A 23,184-nucleotide genomic window follows, 5' to 3' on the forward strand; every position below is an offset into this window, starting at 1 on the left:
TAACCGGCCGCCACTGTTCGGCACACTAAAATTGAATAACCGCACTCTGATTAATACATATTATTATCACAAGTGATTACAATTGCTTTAAAGGTAACCTGACAAAAGATGCTTTTCAATTCAACAAGCCCATAGTATTAGTAGAAATTAGAATAATATAAATGAAATCGTTGTATCGTATAATATGTACTTAATAATATAATAAAACCGTATAGATACACTTTTTGATTTCTAAATTTTCTATTACAGGATTTTAGTGGGAGCGCCGGAAGGGCAATCAAGGTATCAAAATCCCGAAATAGTTAAGAGAGGTGGGACAGTTTACAAATGTCGATCGGATGCTGACAGTGTTTGTGATCAAATTCCATTTGACAGAACAAGTAAGTAGTTTTTTGAAAGAAAGTCATAAGAAGTAACAGTACTAGCATTTTAGAGATTAAAATGAACCTATATGTAGATTCTCTGACGTACCACAATAGCCCGATCAGGGAACACAAAATTTTACGAAAACCTCCAAAAAAATAAAGAAAGGATGAAAATTTGGGAATAGGTAGTTGAAAATTGTCTATTATTATATAAGAAAAAGTTTACAATTCTACATAACCCAAAAACGGAGCTCTTTTCGAGGAAAATTAATTACAACTTTTTTAAAGTATTTAAAAAAGGTTTATTTTTATTTAAAAAAAAACTTCTAACATTAAAAGTGAGTTACGCTCAAAATATTGCCGGTCTTTTTTATTTTTTGTTAAAAAAATCGCGAAAATCACCCCCCTAATTAGCTTCTTAAATAAAATTAATCGTTACCGCTTCACAAGTTACTTTACTTATGTATTGTTTATATCATCTATAAGTTACATTGGTTCAAAGTGCTCATTTTTGAAAAAAATTGAGTTTAAAATAAAACATTTTTTCTTAATTTTGAAATAAATGGAATTTTTTATGGAATTAACTTAAAAATTATTAGTAATACCAAAAATCTCAGAGTAATAAAATGTTCGTTTTGCTTTTCTGAATATTTCTGATTTTTTGGTTTCTTGTTAGACAAAAATTGGTTATGCTATGGCTGTTCAAAATTTGCCTAAACTCGTGATTAGTTACTCGTTCAAGCCATTTTTACTACAGCTTTTTCAAAAATAAGCACATTGAACCGATGAAACTTACAGATCATATAAATAATACATAAGCAAAGTAACTTGTCAAGTGGTAATGATAAAATTTATTTGTAATGCTATTTAGGGGGTGATTTTCGCGATTTTATTTACCAAAAAATAAAAGGGACCAACAATATTTTGAGTGCAACTCACTTACTTTTAATGTTAGTTAAAAAAACAAACATAAACCTTTTTTTAAACACTTTAAAAAAGTTGAAATGAATTTTCCCCGAGAAGTGCTCCGTTTTTGGGTTATTTCACATTGAAATATTCGATTTGGAATTTGGCGAAGAACCTACTTTTCATTAGCTACAACCCTGCTTCTACTGGGTCTATAGACCTCATGCATACACCATTTTTTTCAGTTTTTTACAAGCTATATTTTTGCTAAGAATATTTTTTTTTCGATAAAATACTTACTTTTTGCGTTATCTCCGAAAAACCCTCCAAAATATGTTTTTTGTTGTTAAAAATAAACATATTCAATCGCAAATAACTCGAAAAGTATTGACTTAACGAAAAAACTCTATAGAACAAAAGTTGTTTAGCATTAGTCATTTTATCCAATTCCGGTCTTATTTTACATGTATATTTTTCACCTTCGAGAGGGGGTATTCCCGTTCATTTTTGTAAAATGGAGGGGATGTAGAATTGTAAACTTTTTCTTATATAATAATAGACAATTTCAACTACCTATTCCCAAATTTTCATCATTCCTTTCAGATTGTTCTTTGATACAAAAGTAACACTTCAATCATACCACGACATTTTATATTATGTACCTACAGATTTAAAGTCTGAAATTATATTTATTGATGCATTAACAAATCACTTGGTGATACCAGCGTCTTACATACATAGACCTGACAAATTTAAAATATGCCACTCTCACAGCTGTAGGTAATTCTTCTTCTTGTATTATACCTCTTGGCCTGTTCTTCACCGATATTTTCTTCAGCGACTGCCAGCTATCTCGCCACCTTTTAAAGGATCTTCCTAAGTGGTCTCTCGCCCGTTGATTTTGAACCTCTTGCCACTCGGGCTATTCTCTCCTATTGCCCATTTTCGTTACATAATGCTTCCATTCCATTACAAAGAAAAAAAGGGATATTGTGTCGATGTGTGGTTTACCACCCTTCTCGAGAGTGCCAAAATATATGTACAAAATAATCCCCGAAGTGAATAAAACTGACTATAATTCTAAGAAACTTTTATTTTATAGAATTTTTTCACTGCGTCAATACTTTGGCTGTTTAAAATTTGCATACACTCGTCATTAGTGACTCGTTCAAACCCTTTAAACTACAGCCCTTTCAAAAATAAACACTTTGAACCGGTGAAAATTACAGATCAAAAAAACAATAAATAAGTAAACTAACTTGTGAACCGGTAACGATTAATTTCAATTATTGGTATGCTACTTCTGGGGCGATTTTCACATTTTTTTTATCAAAAAAAGGGACCAACTTTATTTTGAGCGTAACTTGCTTACTTTTATTGCTAGAAACTTTTTTAAAAAACAAAAATATAGATTGTTCTAAACACTTTGAAAGAGTTATGATGAGTTTTCCAGAAAAGTGCTTGGTTTTTTGGTTGTTCACGTTGAAATATTCGATTTACATTACATTATAGAACTTGACAAATAAGAGCCGACTTTTCATTCTATATAACTCTGCTTCTACTTACTCTATAGACACCTACACCGTTTTTCACTTTTTTATAAGCTACATTATCTTGTATTTTGTCTTATTTAAAGATCAAGAAACAGAGATCTCTTATTGGGTTGTTATACCCGTTATAACATGTGTTTTACTCGTTATTGACTTCTTTGTTCTTATTTCTGATGTTCTCAATATTCTATTGGTTTCCAATGTGTCACCTTTTGTTTCTATCGCGTACGTCATTGGCTGCGTTCACCAGAAATAATCGGTTTAAGTTTCAACTAAACAGCTATGTTGCAGCGCTTTAAAACTACGTTTAGTCTGGTGAATGGTATTTTTCCGTTTGACACTTTCATAGTTGGCAGTTGGTTTTTTTGTGTTCCCACCTGTTCTATCTATGAACCTAACCTAAAACGAGATTCGCTGTTTTTGTTGATTTATTATACTTATCCTTCAACGATAAATTGGACGTATCTTAAACAAATTTAATTCAAAAATGGATAATATACTACCTTTATTGATGTTTGATAATGAAATGAATAAGAACTAATTTTTGGTGCTGCTGACTGTGCTGGACTTGGAAGAGCAGAACCATTGGATGACCCACCATAAATAAATAATAATTATCACGTAAATATGAATTATGTTGAAAATATTGTTCCTTAATACACAGATTTACAATTTCGTGAGCATATACAATTATGTTTCTCCTAAGTTTCAATTACTTTATAATTAAAACCATTGTAAAATAAATATTTTCAAATAATCGCGCCATTACAATATATTTCTTAAACACGTTCAATATTGAAGCGATACAAATACTACGTTCAATAAAATGGCGACCGATTCATCAACACGTTGAAGTTTAGCCTAAATTGACATGACGTTCACCAGAAAAATCTTAAACAGTTGCAGAGCGCTGACGTAGCGCACTGGTCTGGTGAACGCACCCATTATCAGTCTAACACACTCAATTAGACTTGAACATGTTGTTCGACCTACCAAAAGTATCCCGTGTGAAACCTATCTTTCTTTGTATTTTAGTTGTCGGATTATCTCGGCCCAAACGAATCTCATGCCCTAGATATTTTTTGTAAGCCCTATATTTTTTGCCCTATTTTTTGTATTACCTAGACTCAGGGGTGGGCAAAGTGCGGCCCTCGGGCCGCATGCGGCTAAATTATACATTTTTTTGCGGCCCGCGGAAAAAAAGTGAATTATTTTCATTTTAAGTTTTTTTTAATTATTGCTAATATTAATAAATAAATATAGATAACGCACAGCTAATATAATTAACACTTTCGCAGCGGGTGACTTTTCCGCAAATTTTCAACATAACGTGGGCAATATTTTGGGTTTCCGGCAGAGTTTTTTCGGCTGCCTGAATGAAATCCACGAAATTTCAACAAATGGAAACAATATGTTTGAAGTAGTCTGGAACTGTTTGGAAAATTTTAAATTAGCGCTGTAACCACCTAGTAAGTGTAACAACTGACGGAGCACCATATTTAAGAGGAGCAAATATTGTAATTTTGAGAAAACTTAAAGATTACGTCCATGAACAATTTTCAGAACATCAGTTATTATTTTTCACTGCTTAATCCGTGAGCAGGTATTGGGCAAAAATGTTTTGCAAGTAGTCAACGCCAACGTCATTTCAATTATAACTAATATTGTGAATTATTCGTTCAATAGGATTAAAATCATCGTGCATATTTTTATATTATTTAATTCTTTCAAAGAAATCAAAAACAGTGAAGGGGATCTAAGATTTTTCAAAATTTATAACTTTGTTTATTTTGATTTAAATGACGCGTGTTGCATATTACGTATGAAGCGTGTTTGCATCTATTTAAGCATGGAATTTCCCTTCAAATATTTAAGTAAATAATAGCAATGTGAAAATAGAATTTACTATTTATTTGTGAATAAACCACAATTTAAGTTTGAAAATAAATTTATTTGACGTTTAGATTTCCATTTCGGTAATCGTTATCAAAATACAAAACCTTAATGAATTAAACTAATTAAATAAATGCTTAATTTATTAATGTTTTGTCTAAATCTAAACGTCAAATAAATTTAATTTCAAACTTAAATTGTGGCTTATTCCCAAATAAAATATTAAATTGCATAAGATGTCACAAGGAAATAGCTTCAGAACAATATTAGTGAAAAATTAGTGAAATACCAAGCTTAATTAAGTGCGAATGCTGTTTAGGAGGGAGGGTTACGGTTTGAAAAATTTGAAATTTTTAATTTTTTTATTATTTTAAATGAAAGTACATAACTATATTTATTTTAGACTTTATTTTAAATGAAAGTACATAAATAAATAAATAAACTTCAAGAATAATCTCTAAAATTTTCAGCTTGACCGGAGTAAAATTACCGGAAGTAAAGCATGTTTAATATCCCTACCTTCGACTCGATTTGCAGTAGCTTGAGCGTAGTGAGCAACGTTTAACAGCTGTTCCCGTCTCTTTTGTAAATTACTTTGCGATTCAAAAACATATTCCGGCGTGCACCACTTTACGATTTGACAGACAAAAAAACAAATTGAAATAAAAGTTTTCAAACCAAACGCGTTTTTTTTTTCAAAATTGCTTTTTTCAAAGGCGGTGGACATTGTAACTCAAAAACTTAACAGATCCACCTGAAATTTTTCATAGATTTTCTTTAAACATTTCGTGAGGTAACTCTGTCAAGATATGTTTTGGTTAACAATAATAAATATGTTGAGTTTGACCCTATTTTACAAAAATTTCGTTATTTTGACTTGTATTTTGAGTGATATCAAAAACTCAAAAATCGTTAAAACTAAAAAACTCGTTAAAAACAGCGTAAAAAACAGCGTTACCTCGAGAAACATAAGCTAATAAAAATTTTTGAATTTTTTGTTTCATATGATCCATTGACGAGTTCTACTGCAAAATCCATTTTTTTGGAGCTTCCTGTAAAAATTTGCCACGCGTTAGGTTATTTTTCAATATTTGTGTGTGTGTGTGCTTGTTTCTGGCTTGGATGCAAGTCCATTTGCCACAGATTTTTTTTATGTCATAATTATCAAGATAATTATGTACGATAATAAAATAAATTCATATTATAAACATTTATAAATATATATTATTACTTTTGAGAAAACTAACTAGCAGATTTAATATGTTCATATCAGTGGTACAGACAACATTATGGATATGGTAAGGTGGTAAATAATTCTTTTGAATAAGTGATTGTATTAGAATTTTTGTATTTAAGTTATAATTATTGCAATTAAAAAATATATGATTTAAGTCTCCAAAAGACCCACAGCTACATAATGCATTTTGTGTTATACCTAATTTGGATAAGTGAGCAGGAAATTTGCCATGGTTTGTTTTAATACGAAATAAGCAGGCGGAAAATAATTTAGAGTGTGTGTGCATTAATTTAAAATAAGAAGAACCTGGCAATTTTGGATGAATACTAAAGTATGGGTTGAATGATGAATTTGCTAGATTAATATATTGATTTTCCCATTGCGACTGGATGTTAAATTGTATAATATTTTTGTTATCTCTTTCAGTAATTATATTACAGAATTCTCCCTCTGTAATTGCAAGTTTAGCCAATTGATCAGCTTTTTCATTACCCATTATCCCTATATGTCCTTTTACCCAAACAAAAGTTACATCAATATTTTGAAGGTATCTTTTAATGTCGCATAATATTGGACATTTTAGCGTCTCGAATTTGGTACTTTGAATAGACATCAATGAAGATTGAGAATCTGACATAATAACTGCTTTTTCAATATTTTTTGATATTAACCAACTTATGGCTTTTGAATAGCAAATAATTCTGCAGTGTATATACTGCTATGTTTTGGGAGCTGATACAATAATGATTGGTTGGCGGTTTGAATAAAAACGGCACAACCGACGCCATTTATCGTCCTAGATCCATCAGTGTAAAGAGTAGTTATGTCTTTGTCTACAAAATCTTCTAGTACGGAATTTAGTATTGCTTTGTTGATTTGTTTGGACTCTGTATACTTCGGTATTATGACTCTATGTTTTTTAATTAATTGCATATAATTTATGTTAAACATTGGTAGTTTTTTATAATTGCCGTAAGTAACCGAAAGGTGTTTGGTATCAATAACAGCTTCTGCTAGTGGTGGACTGTTTTTAATTTTCCAATATTTATTGGTTAGGTCTTCGATTGCTAATTTGTTTAACTTGTCTATCATTGTAGATTCCCGAGTTTTTAGTTTAATAATATACTTTTGGGCAAGCAGTTTTCTACGGAACTGTAATGGTTGTTCATTACATTCAGCTAATATAGCATTCACAGGTGTTGATTTCATTGCCCCCATACAAGTCCTAAGACATTTGTACTGGAGTCTATCAATATATAATAGATTTGTGTTACTCGCGGATCCGTAGAGACAACATCCGTAATCCATAATAGATCGTATATAGGCTCTGTAAAACATAACTGCAATATCTAGAGTGGCTCCCCATTTACAATTTGTGACATATCTTAATAAATTAAAACCTTTGTCACATTTACTTTTGACGTACTGTATATGTTTAGTCCATAATAATTTAGTATCTAGAATTATGCCCAAATATTTATATTCATTTACCACTGCTATGGTACGCCCACACAAGGCTAGGTTCCTCGGCGAGCGCAGCCTGTGCCTGGTAAAGAAGAGAACTGAGCATTTTTCTGTTGATAATGTCATACCAGTATCGTCAGTCCACTTAATTGCAGTTTGCATCATGGTTTCCAAAGCCCCCACACAACCATCATAGGTTTGTTGGATGGAATATATACAGATATCATCCGCAAATTGAATGCAGTGAATTCCGTGAATTTTGTTAACCAAGGAGTGTATATCAGCTGAATATATATTAAAAAGTGTAGGACTTAATATAGAATCCTGAGGTATACCTTGATAGACAGTTCTGGGGCCATGTAATACGTTATTATGATCCCTAATGTAAATATTGCGCGAGTGATAAATCTGCACTATAGCATGAGAAGCATTATTACTGAGACCAATATTTATCATTTTATTTTTTAGTAAATTTAAATCCACGGAGTCATATGCATCTTTTATATCAAGAAATAGACTAACTAAATATTTATTTTCTGAGAGTGTCATCTGAATATCATTAACTAAATGGGTAACTGCATCTAAACTACTACAACCCCTACGAAAACCATATTGATTTTGCGGCAATAAGGCATTTCGTTCAATAAACCACTCAACACGTGTTTTGATCATTCTTTCAAAAGTTTTTGTTAGACAAGACATAAGGGATATAGGACGATAAGAAGTTGCCATATTCTTATCTTTTTTCGGTTTTAAAATGAGACAAATAGTTATTTCTTTTAGTTGGTTAATATAATTTGCATTAACCCACCAATCATTATATATTTCCAACAAGATATTTTTAGCTTCATTCGATAGATTATTAATTATTTCGTACGTAATGAAATCTTTTCCAGGGGCCGTACTCGGCCCATTTTTTATTGCAGCTTCCAATTCTATGATATGAAACGGGTTTTCAATTTCATATATTCTTTGACCTGTATGAAAGTTATTAAGAATGTTCGGAGCAAGACTTGGAGATATTATATCGAAAATTTGATTGATAATGGATTCTGAAATAGGTGGTTTTTTTGAAAAAGAATTTTTATTTGAAATTTTTTTTGCAAAGGACCAAATTTTCGATATTGGTGTATTTTTATTCAATCCATTAACAAATTTTATCCAACTGCCCTGTTGTTTTGTCTTAAACAATCTTTTCGTCTTGGCCTGAACATGTTTAAGGTTGATGTAGTTATGAAAGTTTGACAATTGATTGTAATCAAGCAATGCCGATTTTCGTTCTGAAACCATTCGGGTACATTCTTCGTCCCACCAAATTGGTTTTTTGTGATTAATTACCTTGCAGGTACGAGATTTTATAGAATTAGAAGCTGCAATATTTATAGCATTTGTAAGTAATGCAAAATTATTATTTTGTTTTTTATCTTCCCTATTGCTTATTATATATTCATTTACCAGGTTTTGAAAAAGCTGCCAATCGGCAGTAGATTCAATCCATTTCCTAGTTAAGTTAGGAGAAGGAGAATGTTGGTCCCTACCTACAGAAATAACAATTGGAAAATGTAAGGTACCGAAATCATCATCTAATGGGTTCCATTCACATTGGCTTATTAAGCTTCCGGAGGCAAGAGTAAGGTCTATAGCTGATGGTCTTTCATTAGGACGACTTAGTTTAGTTGGCCTACCATCATTTAATATAGTTAATTTAGTCTCTTCGATTGCATCTGACAACTTGTTCCCTTGTGTACTGTTTAGTGCGGATCCCCAATTGGTGTGATGGGCATTGAAATCACCACATATTAATGCATCACCATGTAGTTGTGAAAATATTGATAACCAATCATTTGTAGTAGCCTTTACGTTAGGAGGTTTGTAAATACAAACCAGAGAAATTTTGAAAGTATTAAGTTTTATTCAGCAAAGTTCAATATCACTGTTATAATTTTTTATTAAATTTAACTCCGAAAAACATAAGTTGTCTTTAATAAGTATACCAACCCCTCCGTAACCATCTTGTCTATCCACATGAACAAAATTAAATCCACTAAGAGAAAAAGTTCTTTTCTTGGATAACCAAGTCTCATTTAAAATAATAATATCAAATGATAAGCTAGAAGAATTTAAGAAATATTGTAAGTTAGCTTTATTTTTAATAATTGAGTTACAATTCCATTGAAGTATATGTAACATTTTAACTATAGTTATCGTCTTCGCTATCACTAATTGATATTGAGTTTAGTAATGTATTTTACTTCGTTTTGTGTTTCATAAAACAATTGTTTATTTGGTACCGTCATTTCAAATTTTTTGAAAATATTTTCAAAGATTTTGGGTATTTTCTCTAAAATTCCTAGTTGAAGTTTTTCTTTATATTGTTGAAATTCGTCTCTATAAGGATTGGGTAAAATGGTTTTAGAAGTAGATGGTCGGGTAATTGCTTTAGGTGTGAAAGTAGGTGCATTTTTAACTTCTATGGGTGAGTTAGCTTTACGCTTTTTAGGAAAATGATGTACTGGCTTAGGTACCCAATTTTTAGCCGATGAATTACTATCCTCATTATGTTGAAGAGAAGGAAAATTTTCTTGATTGTTCAATAAATCGTATCTATTATTAAGTACTATTTTAGAATAAGTTGGATTTTTTTCTAGTGTTTATGCTTCTTTGAAGGTTATATTTTTTTCTGACATTATTTTTTTAATATTGTGTTGAGTGTGATATTTTGGACACTTTTTTGAAATAGATTGATGTCCAGTTTTATTACAATGAATGCAGAATTCTACATTATTACATTGAAAATTCCCGTCACTATGCTCTTGGCTGCATCTCTTACATTTAAAGTTTGTACTCCTGCAGTACTTTGCCGTGTGTCCAAATCTAAAGCATTTGAAACACTGAACTACCGGATAAATATACGGCTCTACCGTAAAACGAACCAAATTAATTTTTACAGTTTGCGGTAGGCTGTTTCCTAAAAAGTTAACTATAATCATTTGCCTAGGAACTAACTGTACTTCTTTATCTGAATCAATAATTTTGCGCTTCATTCTCTTTACTTCAACAACTTTCCTATCGCTTTCAATGTGTTCTAATAGATATTTTTCGTCAAAGAATGTATCCACTTGGCGTATAATGGCTCTTTTGTGGTTAAAAAAAGAGGAATGTACGCTATTAATTTATTTGAATTTATTATTTCATGACCAATAATTGAATTAGCAACATTAAAACTTTTAAAAATAAATTTAACTTTGTCCTTCCCTACATTTTTAATATCTAAAACGTCATTTTTAAATGTATTATTATTAAACAGATAGAAACCCATTTTTACCGCTGACAAACGGTTTGTTTTTTCTTTTGGTTCTACAGTAACATAATAGGGACCAATATCATTTTCTGAATATTTGTTATCCAAATTATAGTTACCTATGTCATTTTCCTCAATAATCATATCATCTGGGGGTTTATTACCCCCATCATATGTAACGCTCATTGGAAAATAAATATATTAAAATCTCTTACCTTTATACAGTTTGTTAAAACTATAATCTAAATATACAACCTTAATCGTAAAAGTAATTACACTAAAAACTTATCACTAATTGCTATGCGGAGCAGGTATTCGATATGTTTACTGTTCAGATATCCGAACTAGAATGTTTTCAATATTTGGTCTTGATGTTTTTTTGAATAATCTTTGAATTGTACTGAATATGTTTATTTAATTTAAAAATAAAATAATTCTACCACAATTTCAAACATAATTCAAGAAAAGGTGCTTGAAATGTTGATTTCAAACCATGCCCCCCCCCCTTAACAAAATTAGTAAAAAGTTAAATATTCGAATATGTTAAGGTAACAAATATTGCTGCCCTCGGTAATAGACCAAAAATATTTTGTGGCCCTTACTAAAAAAAGTTTGCCCACCCCTGACCTAGACCAAGATGTTTGTAACTTTTTTTTCAACAGATTTATTACCGTTTCCCTGTCTTTGTTTTGTTCTATTACTATCCAATCTCCTCCAGATGATTTGTAATTATGTATTGTAATTTTGATTGCGATTTGAAAAAAATTACTCAGAATTGGACATACTAATTAAGCAAAAACTGTTTCTACTTCTACAGCAGCTACAGTGGGGTAGCTGAAGATTGCGCCCCCCCCGCGGCAATTTTTGTGGGCTCCCGTATTATAAACATAATACAACTAATAACAGTATAATTACTAAAATATGTGTAAATGACAGTATTTGGCCTTTATTTAATAAGTCTTCATTAGATTATGAATAGACATGAAAACCTATTATACATGTATCTTAATCCGACAAGCTTGTTAGTAAGTTATTGCAATATTATATCTAAATTTACATTGAAAACATTAACTACAAAACTTTTTTGCTAAAAGTTATTTTTTCGTCGCAGCTGAGCTCATCGTAACATTTTTGTATACCTTTTATACGTTTATTTTTAAATTCCGGTGTAATACCCCACTATTCTGCTATTCCTGCTGATTTTGCTAAAGTTTAGGAAAACGAATTTCTCATTTCTAGAAGATTATCACGAGTTTTTTTCAAAAAGTTAACTCTGCCGTTTCAGATTTCAAAAGTGTTGATGTTAGATTAATAAAGTTAAGTATTTTAGATTGAACAGTAATGTTAACAGTTATAACGACAAATTCAAAATTATTCATATGCTCTAATAATGCATTAACTTATAATTTTTTATCGTTTTTTGAAATTTTCTTTAAAGATTTCATTACTGACTTGTCGGAAAGCTCTACACAAAGCCATAACAGCATCATGTCTGGATGACCACCGGGTTTCACATAACCTTTTAGTGTTGGCATACGAGTTGGATCCAAAGTCATAATAGTATATTATAGTACATCCTATCTTTTAATACTTGCACTAAAAAACATAATCTTTTTAATTATATCCGAAAAAACCAACTCCTGTACACCAACAACGGCATCATTCAACACTAGGTTCAGATTATGGGATGCACAATGAACATACGAAGCACATCCCAAAAAACTTTTAATAACTTCTGCTTTAGAAGATAAATTATTTTCATCGCAAGTTACATACCGGAAAATAAAATTAAGCTGATCGTGTTTCGAAATACCTTGAGTGGTATTAAGAATTATTGCATAAAAACAATTTTTTAATTAAATTAATCAATTTGTTTTCAGTTTCTTGAGCCAGCAAATTTATAACTTCAATTTCTATTTGGGGGCTCAAGTAATTTGTTTTTTTTTAGTTATTGTTTTTATCGATTAATTTAGCGAAAACAGGATCATTTTTATCTAGTAAAAGAACCACCGACAAAAAATTACTTTTTGGGATTCACTTTCATCTAAACTACCAACATGTCCACGAAAGTACGCAACGCTAATTGCACCAGAAAAGACTAAGAGTTCCGTTAATTACCCGCTTCATTATTTCCTTCAAACTTCCCTATTTTGATGCTTATTAGGAAAATATGTTTTATTCCCCAATTTAAAGAAAGTAGAAGTATTAACACATTGAACGCCACGTGAGTTGTATTTACCTCACGCCTTGTTTGGCCCAGGCGCTCAGTGAGTTAACTATTATTCACATTAACATTGAGATTCAGAACGTGGAGCCTGAAGGCACAAACAAAAAATTTTAATGTGGTGGTTAATGTGTTAAAGCTTGAAGGCTTTAAGGGGCCCCTCCTAACGTCGGCCCCCCCCCGCCTTGCGGGCCCTGCGGGTCTGAGCAGCTACACTACAATTATATCAAATGAAAAGTACTGTACATGTGAAACATAAACCAGAAACCCGAAGGAGGAAATAAATATGAAATGTGAGAGGAAAATCTTTTGAGATATAAATATAGCAAAATATGAATGAAGAAAACGAATTAACAATGAGTTAACGAGGAGTTATACGACCCAAAATGACACAGAAAATTAGAGCACAGAAAGTGAAAACAGAAAAAAACTATCCACGAATTTAGGAGCAAAGGAACTATGTTTCTGTTTTGTTTGACTTCGTACTTCTGCATTAAAACTATGAATTATTATATATTTTACTTTAAATAGAGAACAACAACTTTTAGAGTAATAATCGATTGCTGTTTATAAAATCTGATTTCGTGCATAGCAAAAACACAGTGTTTTTGGTATTCTTGAGGTGAACTAAAAGAAAACTTAAAAATCCATTTTTGTATTCACGTATCATATTCATATCGACGGTTTTCTCCTCTCCAAAAGCGTTCAAAAATGGAAAAAGTAGCAATTGTATGATGCATTCATACGGAGAGATCGAGATAAGAATTCATCGGCAATAAAAAATGAGTCAATAAATAAATTTGTCTTCGGGAGCTGACAACTATCTCAACCGTTTCAGTTTCTGCAAAGCAGCATCTTGCGTTTTAATCTTCCATTCTTTCTTCTCCCTATATAAGGACAATACGAGAATTGATCCTCGTTTACAAACTGACCCAATGAAACCGCAATCATAGATCAAAAAAACAAAAATGATTAAAATATATCGGTTATTCAGCACAGGTCTTGTAAACTCGCGAATGGAATACACTAAGAAAAATGACAATAATCATAACTTCTTATTTGTTAGTTTGTTCAGAATACAAATTAGTGAACTTATAAAGGGTGATTCATTTAGAAATACTTTTTTCGGTGGGGATTTGATGGAAGATCGTGCATGAATCGTATCACCTGATGTTGCGTTTTTATTCAGTATTGTTTGACATTTTTCATCCTAGAAAGACTTAGCCCGGCACAACGTCTAGAAATTATTCAGCTGTATTACGAAAATAGGCGTTCAATGAGGAATGTCTTTCGTGCGCTTAGAGCCACTTATGGTCCTCATAATTATTGGTCTACCGAACGCACACTATACCATCAGTAAATTTGAAACCCAATTTTCATTATTAGATAACACGTGCCCAAATAGACCACATTCAACACGTACTGATGAAAATATAGTGGCGGTAGCGAATAATGTACACGAACATAATGAAAAATTCGTCGCCATTCCCAACAGCTTTTCTTGTCGTATGCAACAACTTGGCGTACTTTACGCAAGGATCTCGGTTTTAAAGCCAACAAAATTCAATTAGTGCAATGTAATCTCAACCCTCAGATCGATTTGAAGCTGATCGACCTTTCGAGTCGTCACCGTTTCATCGAAGTGATCTTGATAAGCTTGCAGAAGATCCACTGTTTTCGAAAAAAAACATTTGTTTTCCGATAAGGCCCATTTTTGGCTTAATGGGGACGTGAATAAACAACAATGTCCGTATTTGGGTTGATATGCAACCCGAAGAGGTTCAATAGTTGCAATTACATCACGAAAAAACAACTGTTTGGTGTGGTTTATGGGTTGGTGGAATCGACGGTCCATATTTCTTTAAAACAGAGGTCGGCCAGAATGTTACTGTGAATGGAGACCGTTAGCGCGCCATAATAACGGATTATTTGGTGCTTGAAATTGAAGCTCGTGGTTTCGATGACATTTGATTCCAAAAATATAGCGCTACTTACCATACAGGTAAAAACATGGCTTTACTGCGAGAACGATTCGGTGAGCAATTTATTTCACGTTTCGGACCAGTGAATTGGCCGCATATATCCTGTGACATCACACCTCTAGACATTTTTCTTTTGGCTACCTAAAGTCCAAAGTCTTCATGAAAAAAAAACCGGCTACGATTTAGGCATTGGAGGCCAATTATATTACTCGAGTCATTGGTCAAATACCAATCGAAATGCTGGAACGCGTCATCGAGAATTGGAACTTCAGAATGGACCATCTTAACCGCAGCCATGCCCACGGTCAACATTTGAAAGAAATTATTTTCAAGAAGTAATTGTAATATGTACAGAATGGTTCTTTTGTATGATAATAAAGATTTTTAAATAAAATTCATTTTTTTCATTGTTTTTTCTTCTTGAAAAAAGTACCTCTAAATGAATCACCCTTTAGATTAGTTTAGATGGAGGAAATATCGACGTTGCCAAGCCAAAACGGCATAAACGCCAAAATGGCCACTTTTTATGGTTTGGATACAAGTATAATTAATCAGGATAAGGAAATGCAAGCAAGGAAACCAATAAGGATGTTGATCCAAATATTGAATGTGACAGTGATTATGAATAAGTATCCGTATAATAAAGGCTGTCAAAAATCATTATAGTTTTATAATTTCCTTTGTTGGCATTAACGACAATTTTTAATTCTCGTATTTTTTTTATTTACGTCATATATCCCTTATGACATAAACGCCAGAGGTAAGTTTGGCATATTCACCAGTGTTATATTTTGATTTGGCATAAGCTCTATCTTTTAGCTTTTAATTTATTTCAGACAGTATCTTAAGCCACATTAATGTTCACATGATATTAAAATTTGAAATAAAAAATCACCAAATTTTTTGAGCTACTGAGCAGATAAATAGAATTGGTGAAAATTAAAATAATCAGTTTTTGTGCTTCCTGAAAAATCAAGTTAATGTCGTTTATGCCGTTTTGGCTTGGCAGCGTCGATATATTGGTGAATATAATGAGACTTGCACATTAAATTATAAAATATACATGCCAATTTCAAAAAGTTATGCGCCGAATTAGTCTTTAGACCAAAGAAGACAAAAGAAATTAGACAAAAGGCAATAATATGTTAGCACGCGTATATTATTTAAAATAGGAGTTAAAACTATTGTTTTATCGAGACCAAACTTCAACATTTCTTGAAACAACTAGTGAACCAAGATTGGAGATTAAATTCACATATTTGTGGGATGTTTTGTAGATTGATGTAAGATTGATGTGTGGATATGCAATGTTGAAGAAAAACTTTCAATTGTTCTCCAGTTTAAAAGAACAACCCTTGTTAAATAACAACAGGGATTATGCTGCTGTTACAGATCAGGCACTGATCCTACTCAGCCACTTAGGCACCCTGAAAAATAAATTTAGTCGTTATTTCCCAGAATATTAAAGCAGTGAGACACATTTTTTGAAAAATTGTATTATTTTCTTGACGATATTCAAGTCATACTGAGAGTTGGATAAAGATTTTTTTGGTACAATCAAACACTTAAAGCACTATTTTTATTAGTAGTGTTAGTCGAATAATTTGGGCCAGTACTAACTATCCCTGCAGTTCTACTAATGAGAACGTAATTCGTAGTAAAGTAGGTACTAGATTATAGTAGAGTAGAGTACGTAGATTAGGTAAGCGGCTACTCTAGCAAGTAGACTAGTTCGGCTAAAAAGCATGCTAGTGTAGTGTACTCAACCGCTAACTAATGAAAAGCTTTACGCTCTTTTCATAAATATTTTTTATAAGTCAAAAATTCTTAAGTGGTTAGGGGCGAAATCTCGGCTTCAATGCTTTTTAAATGCATTCATTCTTTTCGAATCCCGAGAAAACTAATAAGTATTTTTGAAAAATTTAAACGAAGAATGAACGATTACGATTACGTTATTACCGAGGGCCGAAAGTCCTTGAAAACTTCTATAATGTTTGTTTTAATAAGTTACAGGGGTGAAAAAAAACAGAACAAGTCAAAAATTCTTAAGGGAGTAGGCGCGAAATCTCGGCTTCAATGCTTTTTAAATGCATTCATTATTTTCGAATCCTGAGAAAACTAATAAGTATTTTTGAAAAATTTATACACAGAATGAAAGATTACGTTATTACCGAGGGCCGAAAGTCCCTGAAACTTCTATAATGTTTGTTTTAATAAGTTATGGTCTAAAAGAAAACGTTTTGGAGAAAGTATTTTAAGACAGCTGAGTCTTTAATATATTGTTTCCTATGCTTCCTCGAACACCGTACCGGTTATCTGGCTGCTGATACAGGTTGTTGATTTTCGGTCTAGTTGTTGTTGTTGGTTTTTTCTTGTAATCCTTCTTGTATTGTGTAAAAAATGTTTTGTATTGCCGTAAAGCAGATAGGTGAAAAATATAGAATTCAGATGAAGGTCGTTAAGTACCTGTAGTATCGTCTGACGAGTAACACGTGTCATGTTCATTTGTTGTTGACAGGAATGCAAAATTGAAATTTAAATAAATGTAAACATGTTTTATCACTTTTATCTCAGTCATTGATGTGAATAAAAAATTGTAACTTTATTAAATAGAAGGCGCCGATCACAAGGTGTGTTCGACTATTATAAACGAATTATACGAATTTATTAAAAGAAAGGTCATCGTAGGTAGCAATTTCACATTCTAGCCGAGACCTTGTTTGGTAATAGATGTTATGGAGGCAGCGTCTACCCACAATCTGGTCGACTGCATTGAGAAATATGTCGCCTATATGTCGATAATTTGATACATGCGGTTTTAAATTGCGTAAAGGAAAAAGAGTGAAAAATCGAGACATAATTCCTTGTTTTTATTTTCCGTTCAATGGTCAATTTGTCTAATAAAATGATATCTTATTTCAACCACCTAACTTAAACCGGAATACAATATGGAGACTGTTCTATTGCTTACGGCATTTAGATTAATGTAACACATAATTATTATTAAAATTATTATAAATTTGCCATCTGTGCTGGTATAATTATTAAAAATATTAAATATTTATGCAATACACGCAGTATATGAAATACGGTATTTATGCGGTATGAAATATGAAAACACAATGTTTCGCAATAATAATATATGTATAGACTTATTTCTTGTTTTGGTTCAGAGTTGGGACTGCAGAGCTACACTGATGAAGCATGAGATGCAGAAATAGCTATCTGTAGATGGTGGCCCAACTCTGAGTCAAATTAAAAAAAACTGCCTTTACCCCTTGTTCTTCTTTATTCAGATTTCTGAGTACTCGAAACTGTCTTTCGGCACTTTTTCCTAGACGAAAAGGGAGTAGATTCGTGACCGTTGTCCTTTCTACTTTCTTCTATATTCGTCGTCTCCGTGCTTATAAATTGTTAAAGCCGGAGATTCAGGGATGTAACCAGAGAGCTGTTTCTTTCGACGAAAATTCTTATATTTAAAATATTGTTTATTGTTTTATTTCAATTATTTTAATTGTTTTATTACAGTAAATTTTGCATCTGGGTCTTTTCGTCGTCTTCCTTGTTTATTTCTTTTATTTCTTGTCCCATTTCTTCTCCACTATGTGGTCCAAAAGATCTTCCTGTAGGCCTGGTCTTCCTGTCCACCGGTTTGGATTAAAAGAAAAACTCAATCCAGACCAATACTACAAAGGTGGCAGAGAGTAGATATCCCTGTAGTAAAATCTTCCCGTTCTAAAACCTGAGTGTTCTTCTGCTTTTATGTTCCTGTCTATTCTGCTGATCCTACTCGATACTGTAATTCCTCAATAATTCTGACAATCCTCTTTGCTTCCCTTTTGTATGAATGGTACGGTTCATAGATGTGGCCAACTTACTGGCTACCAGTACCAGTAACCTAGCCCCCTCAAATTTGCCGGACATGCTCTTTTCAGGAAGTTGGTATCACCGGCAGACACATAAGTAGGCTGCGCTTAAGAAATAACAATATAATAGACCCTGCAAAGATTCCAATTGAAAGGAACTTCAACATAACCGACAGTTGACGAGAAGAATGGGAGAAGATGCACTGCACTGCCGGCATATGCTACGTATTACAAGCAAGTTAGAAGGTTTCCACCAACCAAGACGAATTTAGGTCACACTGAACAGAATAAGAACAAAGTGTGGCATAATATGTTTTTATTTTCTTTTCAAGTGCGGAAAAATACCATCACTAAATTAGGATTTCGATCCTACAAGACAAACGGTTGAATATGTGGTGGAGGAATAGGTACCCGATAAGATCCTATAGTGGCAATCCGTCCGATTTCTTCACAGAGTCAATTGAATATATTTGTTAACTGAATGTTCGTTTGTAAAAAGTAATTATTGTTATTTACTGCTTTTAGTATACTGTGAAAAGTAAAAGACTGTCATGGTTGAAACATGTCCAGAGACAAGACGATGCAAAAACTACAAATAAAAGATTGCAATGGAAGCTGATAGGAAGGCGAAAAAAAAGAAAGACCCAGAACTAGATGGTTGGATGATGTGGAAGACGACCTGAATACCATCAACATAAAACAATGGAGAAGAAGGGCTTAAAAGAGATCTGAATGGAAGGACATAGCCAGACAGGCAAATGCCCATCCAGGGTTATGATGCCAAAAGAAGAAAAAAAAATGTATACTTTATTTACTCCATTTTTTTTAAACTCAAAACTGAACTGTGATGTAGCATTACGCTAAATAAAAGATGTTACCATTTCTATTCGTTTGAAAGTTTGTTCCGGTTAGGACCGTTTTGGAACAGTCTTGATAGATTGGCGAAATTTGTTTGCTCCATTTTTAATAAATTCTGCTGGGATGTTACCTGGGCCTGGCTTTTTGCCGTATTTAATGACTTGTACATATTTTTAAGTTCTGAGACTTCTATTCGAATAGGCGAAGAATATTTTTGGATAAAATAATTCTTGCCTTTTTTTGGAATTCTGGTCTTTCCTCAGTAAGTAATATTTTAAAGTAATGGTCCCATTTGTTATTGGTGAGATTATATCTCTTCTTTTCCAAGTTTCCGTGCTTTGTCGTTCCTTAATAATTGCATTTATTTTATTACTTACAATGTTTTTCCATGATTCGTTTTTCTTCTTAAATAAGTTTTCTAACTTTTGCGAGATTCTATGTATTTAATTTGATCTTTGGTTGTTTTGGTATCTACTAAGTATTTTGTGTACCTTGATTTTTGCCTTATCATCATCATCATCTTGGTGCTACAGCCCTTAGAGGGGCTCGACCTTCTCAAGCTTTCTACGCCATTCTGTTCTGTCCCTTGCTTGCATTTTCCAGTTGCCAACTCCGATCTTCTCGGCATCTTGTGTTACCCCGTCCATCCACCTCAGCTTTGGTCTACCCCGTCTTCTCATTCCCACGGTTTGCGCTGTTAGAATATTTTTTATCATGTTCGATTCAGGGGCCCAGGCTACATGTCCTGCCCACTGCAGGCGGTTTCACTTAATTATAGTGATAATATCTTTTCCACCAAACGTATGCTTTCAGATATTCTGCAGTTCAAAGTTATATCTACGCCTCCATATTCCGTTCTCACAGACCGCTCCGAATATCTTACGTAGCACCTTTCTTTCAAAAATCGATAGAGCGGATTCATCTGTTTTAGTTAGCGTCCATGCCTCTGATCCATATGTGAGAACGGGGACTATCAATGTTCTATACAGACTTATACGAGTTTTTTGAGACAGACGTTTGTTAGCTAAGTATTTTGATAGACTATGATAACACCTGTTTGCAATTATTATTCGTCTTTTTATTTCCCCTGATGTGTTATTATTGGGGTTAACCGATGTCCCTAGATATATGAACTCTTTGACCGCTTCGAAGTTTTGGTCATTGATGATTAGATCTGTGTCAACATTTCCAGCTCTTGTGTTTGTGTTAGTCGCCATGAATTTGGTTTTATTTCGATTTATATGAAACCCAATTCGCTCTGTTGCTGCTACTAGCTCGGTTATGATTTCCGCAGTTCTCGCTCTGGTTCTTGTTATAACGTCAACGTCGTCTGCATATGCTAGAATTTTTACAGATCTATTGAATATTGTTCCCCTGCTATCTATATTAGCGTCTCGTACGACCTTTTCTAATGCTACATTAAAAAGTTGACACACCAGCGCATCTCCCTGCCGTAACCCCCTATGTATTTCAAATGGGGTTGACGAGTCGTTTTGAATTTTTACTGCTGATATCATCTTCGCCATTGTCACTTTTATCATACATATGAGTTTTTTTGGAATTCCTAACTCATTCATAGCGTTGTAGAGACTTGGTCTTAAGACACTGTCATATGCAGCTTTAAAATCGACAAAAATATGGTACATATCTATGTTAAACTCTTGGCTATGATTTTTGCTTCATAGCCTTCTAAATATCTTAGTTCCACCAATAGTTTCCACCAATAGATATTTGTTTCCTTTTGTACAAGCTTTTGTACAAAGATTCCTTCGCTGCTTCGTGTATAGGACTTTTCATTCACAGTCATTTGTTTCGAGCTTCTGTCATATGTCGTATAATCCGTATATATTACACAGATTATACAACATATGACAGAAGCTCGAAACAAATGACAATCAATGAAAAGCCCTATTGGGACCATGCAAGTTCGGAAGAGCGACACCTGGTTTCATAGCTCAGCAACATTTGTAGCACTTTTAATTATATTGGCCAATTATATTAGTCCTGGTTGCTGGATAATTTTCAAGGCCATAACCCAAAAAAAAGAATAAGAAGAAAATGTAAGATTGAGGTTATGTTATTGAAACTTAAACATTCTGTGTCTGGTAAATATGCAGTAGGTATGACAAGCAAAATACAATTAATTAAATGATGAAAGGGTTGCCAATGCGAGTCCATTATACTACTGGATATAGGAAATGAGTCAATACTCGCAATCTTAGAGTTTGTATGTTTTTAATAGTTGTTATACAATCATGGGGCAACCGGTTTCGAGGCTTACAATTTATGCCTCATCTTCAGGCCCAGTACATGGAGTCTTCACATATGTATACAAACTACTAGATATCAGTTTACGGAACTATTCTACAGAGAAAGATATTCTCGGAAGTCACCAGCCCCATCAAACAGCTGACTAGTAAAACTGATATTTAGTAGTAGTCAGGGCCGGATGCACTGCAGGCGGGCGCCCCTGTTTAAGGGACGCCAAAATGAGCTTTTTTCTTCTGGTGCTATACAAAATACTAATTTAAAAGAAACCGAAGCTCGCCTATGCTAGTTTTGTAGGCGGGCGCCTTATACCCTAGCGCCGCTGGTGGTAGTAGTAAAACTGATATCTAGTAGTTTGTATATGTGAAGACTCTATGTACTGGGCCTGAAGATGAGGCATAAATTGTAAGCCTCGAAACCGGTTGCCCCATGATTGTATAACAACTATTAAAAACATACAAACTCTAAGATTGCGAGTATTGACTCATTTCCTATATCCAGTAGTACAATTAATTAAATTTACTTTAATATAATAATTGCATATCAAATCAATATTGTGGAGCAACATATAATTTTTCTTCTTCAATGACAGTATGTATGAAATATACGTCAATTTGACAATATTAATTATTTAAGAAATATGTTAAGAAAGTTGCAAGATTTCTCCGCTACTCGCGCACGATCGTTTCTCGTATCCCCTCCAAGTACTTGCACACAGCGACTACAAGCTGTTCTGTCTCCTTATAATTTAATTAACTTGATTACTTAATTTTTAGTTTTATCATTTAGATTTTATATTTGTAATTTTTAACGTCATTGATAACTTTAATTTCCATAAAATCGCAAATAAAATACTTATAATCAGTTTTAAATACTTCTGGTAAAATTTTCCATCGTAGGTTTGGAAATAATTATAAATATTATCGTTATGGGCGAAATAAGCTCTTCATTGTTTGTAAGTTTACTTATTTTCGGATAAAACAATTAATGAATGAAATAAAAATAAATAAAAATAAACGGTTTCGTTTTGATTCAATTCGAGTCTCTTACCATCCTATGACACGTGTTTCTAGGTTCACCCATTATCATAGAGGCTTTGTAAAAAGACAGCTGAATCAAAACTCACCGACTGCTTGGTAAATATATTTAAATATTCTACCAACGTATGCCTTTAGCGACCTCTAACAAGGAAAGATGAACTGAATGTTGATAAAGATATAAGTAAACTGTGAACCCGAGGCATATCCATGCCATCGGGCGATGCTATGAA

The 23,184-nt window shown here is 32.9% G+C and overlaps 1 protein-coding gene across 3 annotated transcripts in view; it reads left to right on the plus strand.

Annotated features, from left to right (window-relative positions):
- The window catches only part of LOC114327482 (integrin alpha-PS2), a 673,912-nt gene that overhangs the window by 263,654 nt on the left and 387,074 nt on the right, over positions 1-23,184 (plus strand). For all 3 annotated transcript variants that reach the window (XM_050646911.1, XM_050646912.1, XM_050646913.1), the window contains exon 2: positions 250-380. In XM_050646911.1, coding sequence (XP_050502868.1) covers positions 250-380 — 131 coding nt within the window. The remainder of the gene's footprint in view (positions 1-249; positions 381-23,184) is intronic.

This window comes from Diabrotica virgifera, chromosome 3 (assembly GCF_917563875.1).
Source record: "Diabrotica virgifera virgifera chromosome 3, PGI_DIABVI_V3a".
Taxonomy (NCBI): domain Eukaryota; kingdom Metazoa; phylum Arthropoda; class Insecta; order Coleoptera; family Chrysomelidae; genus Diabrotica; species Diabrotica virgifera.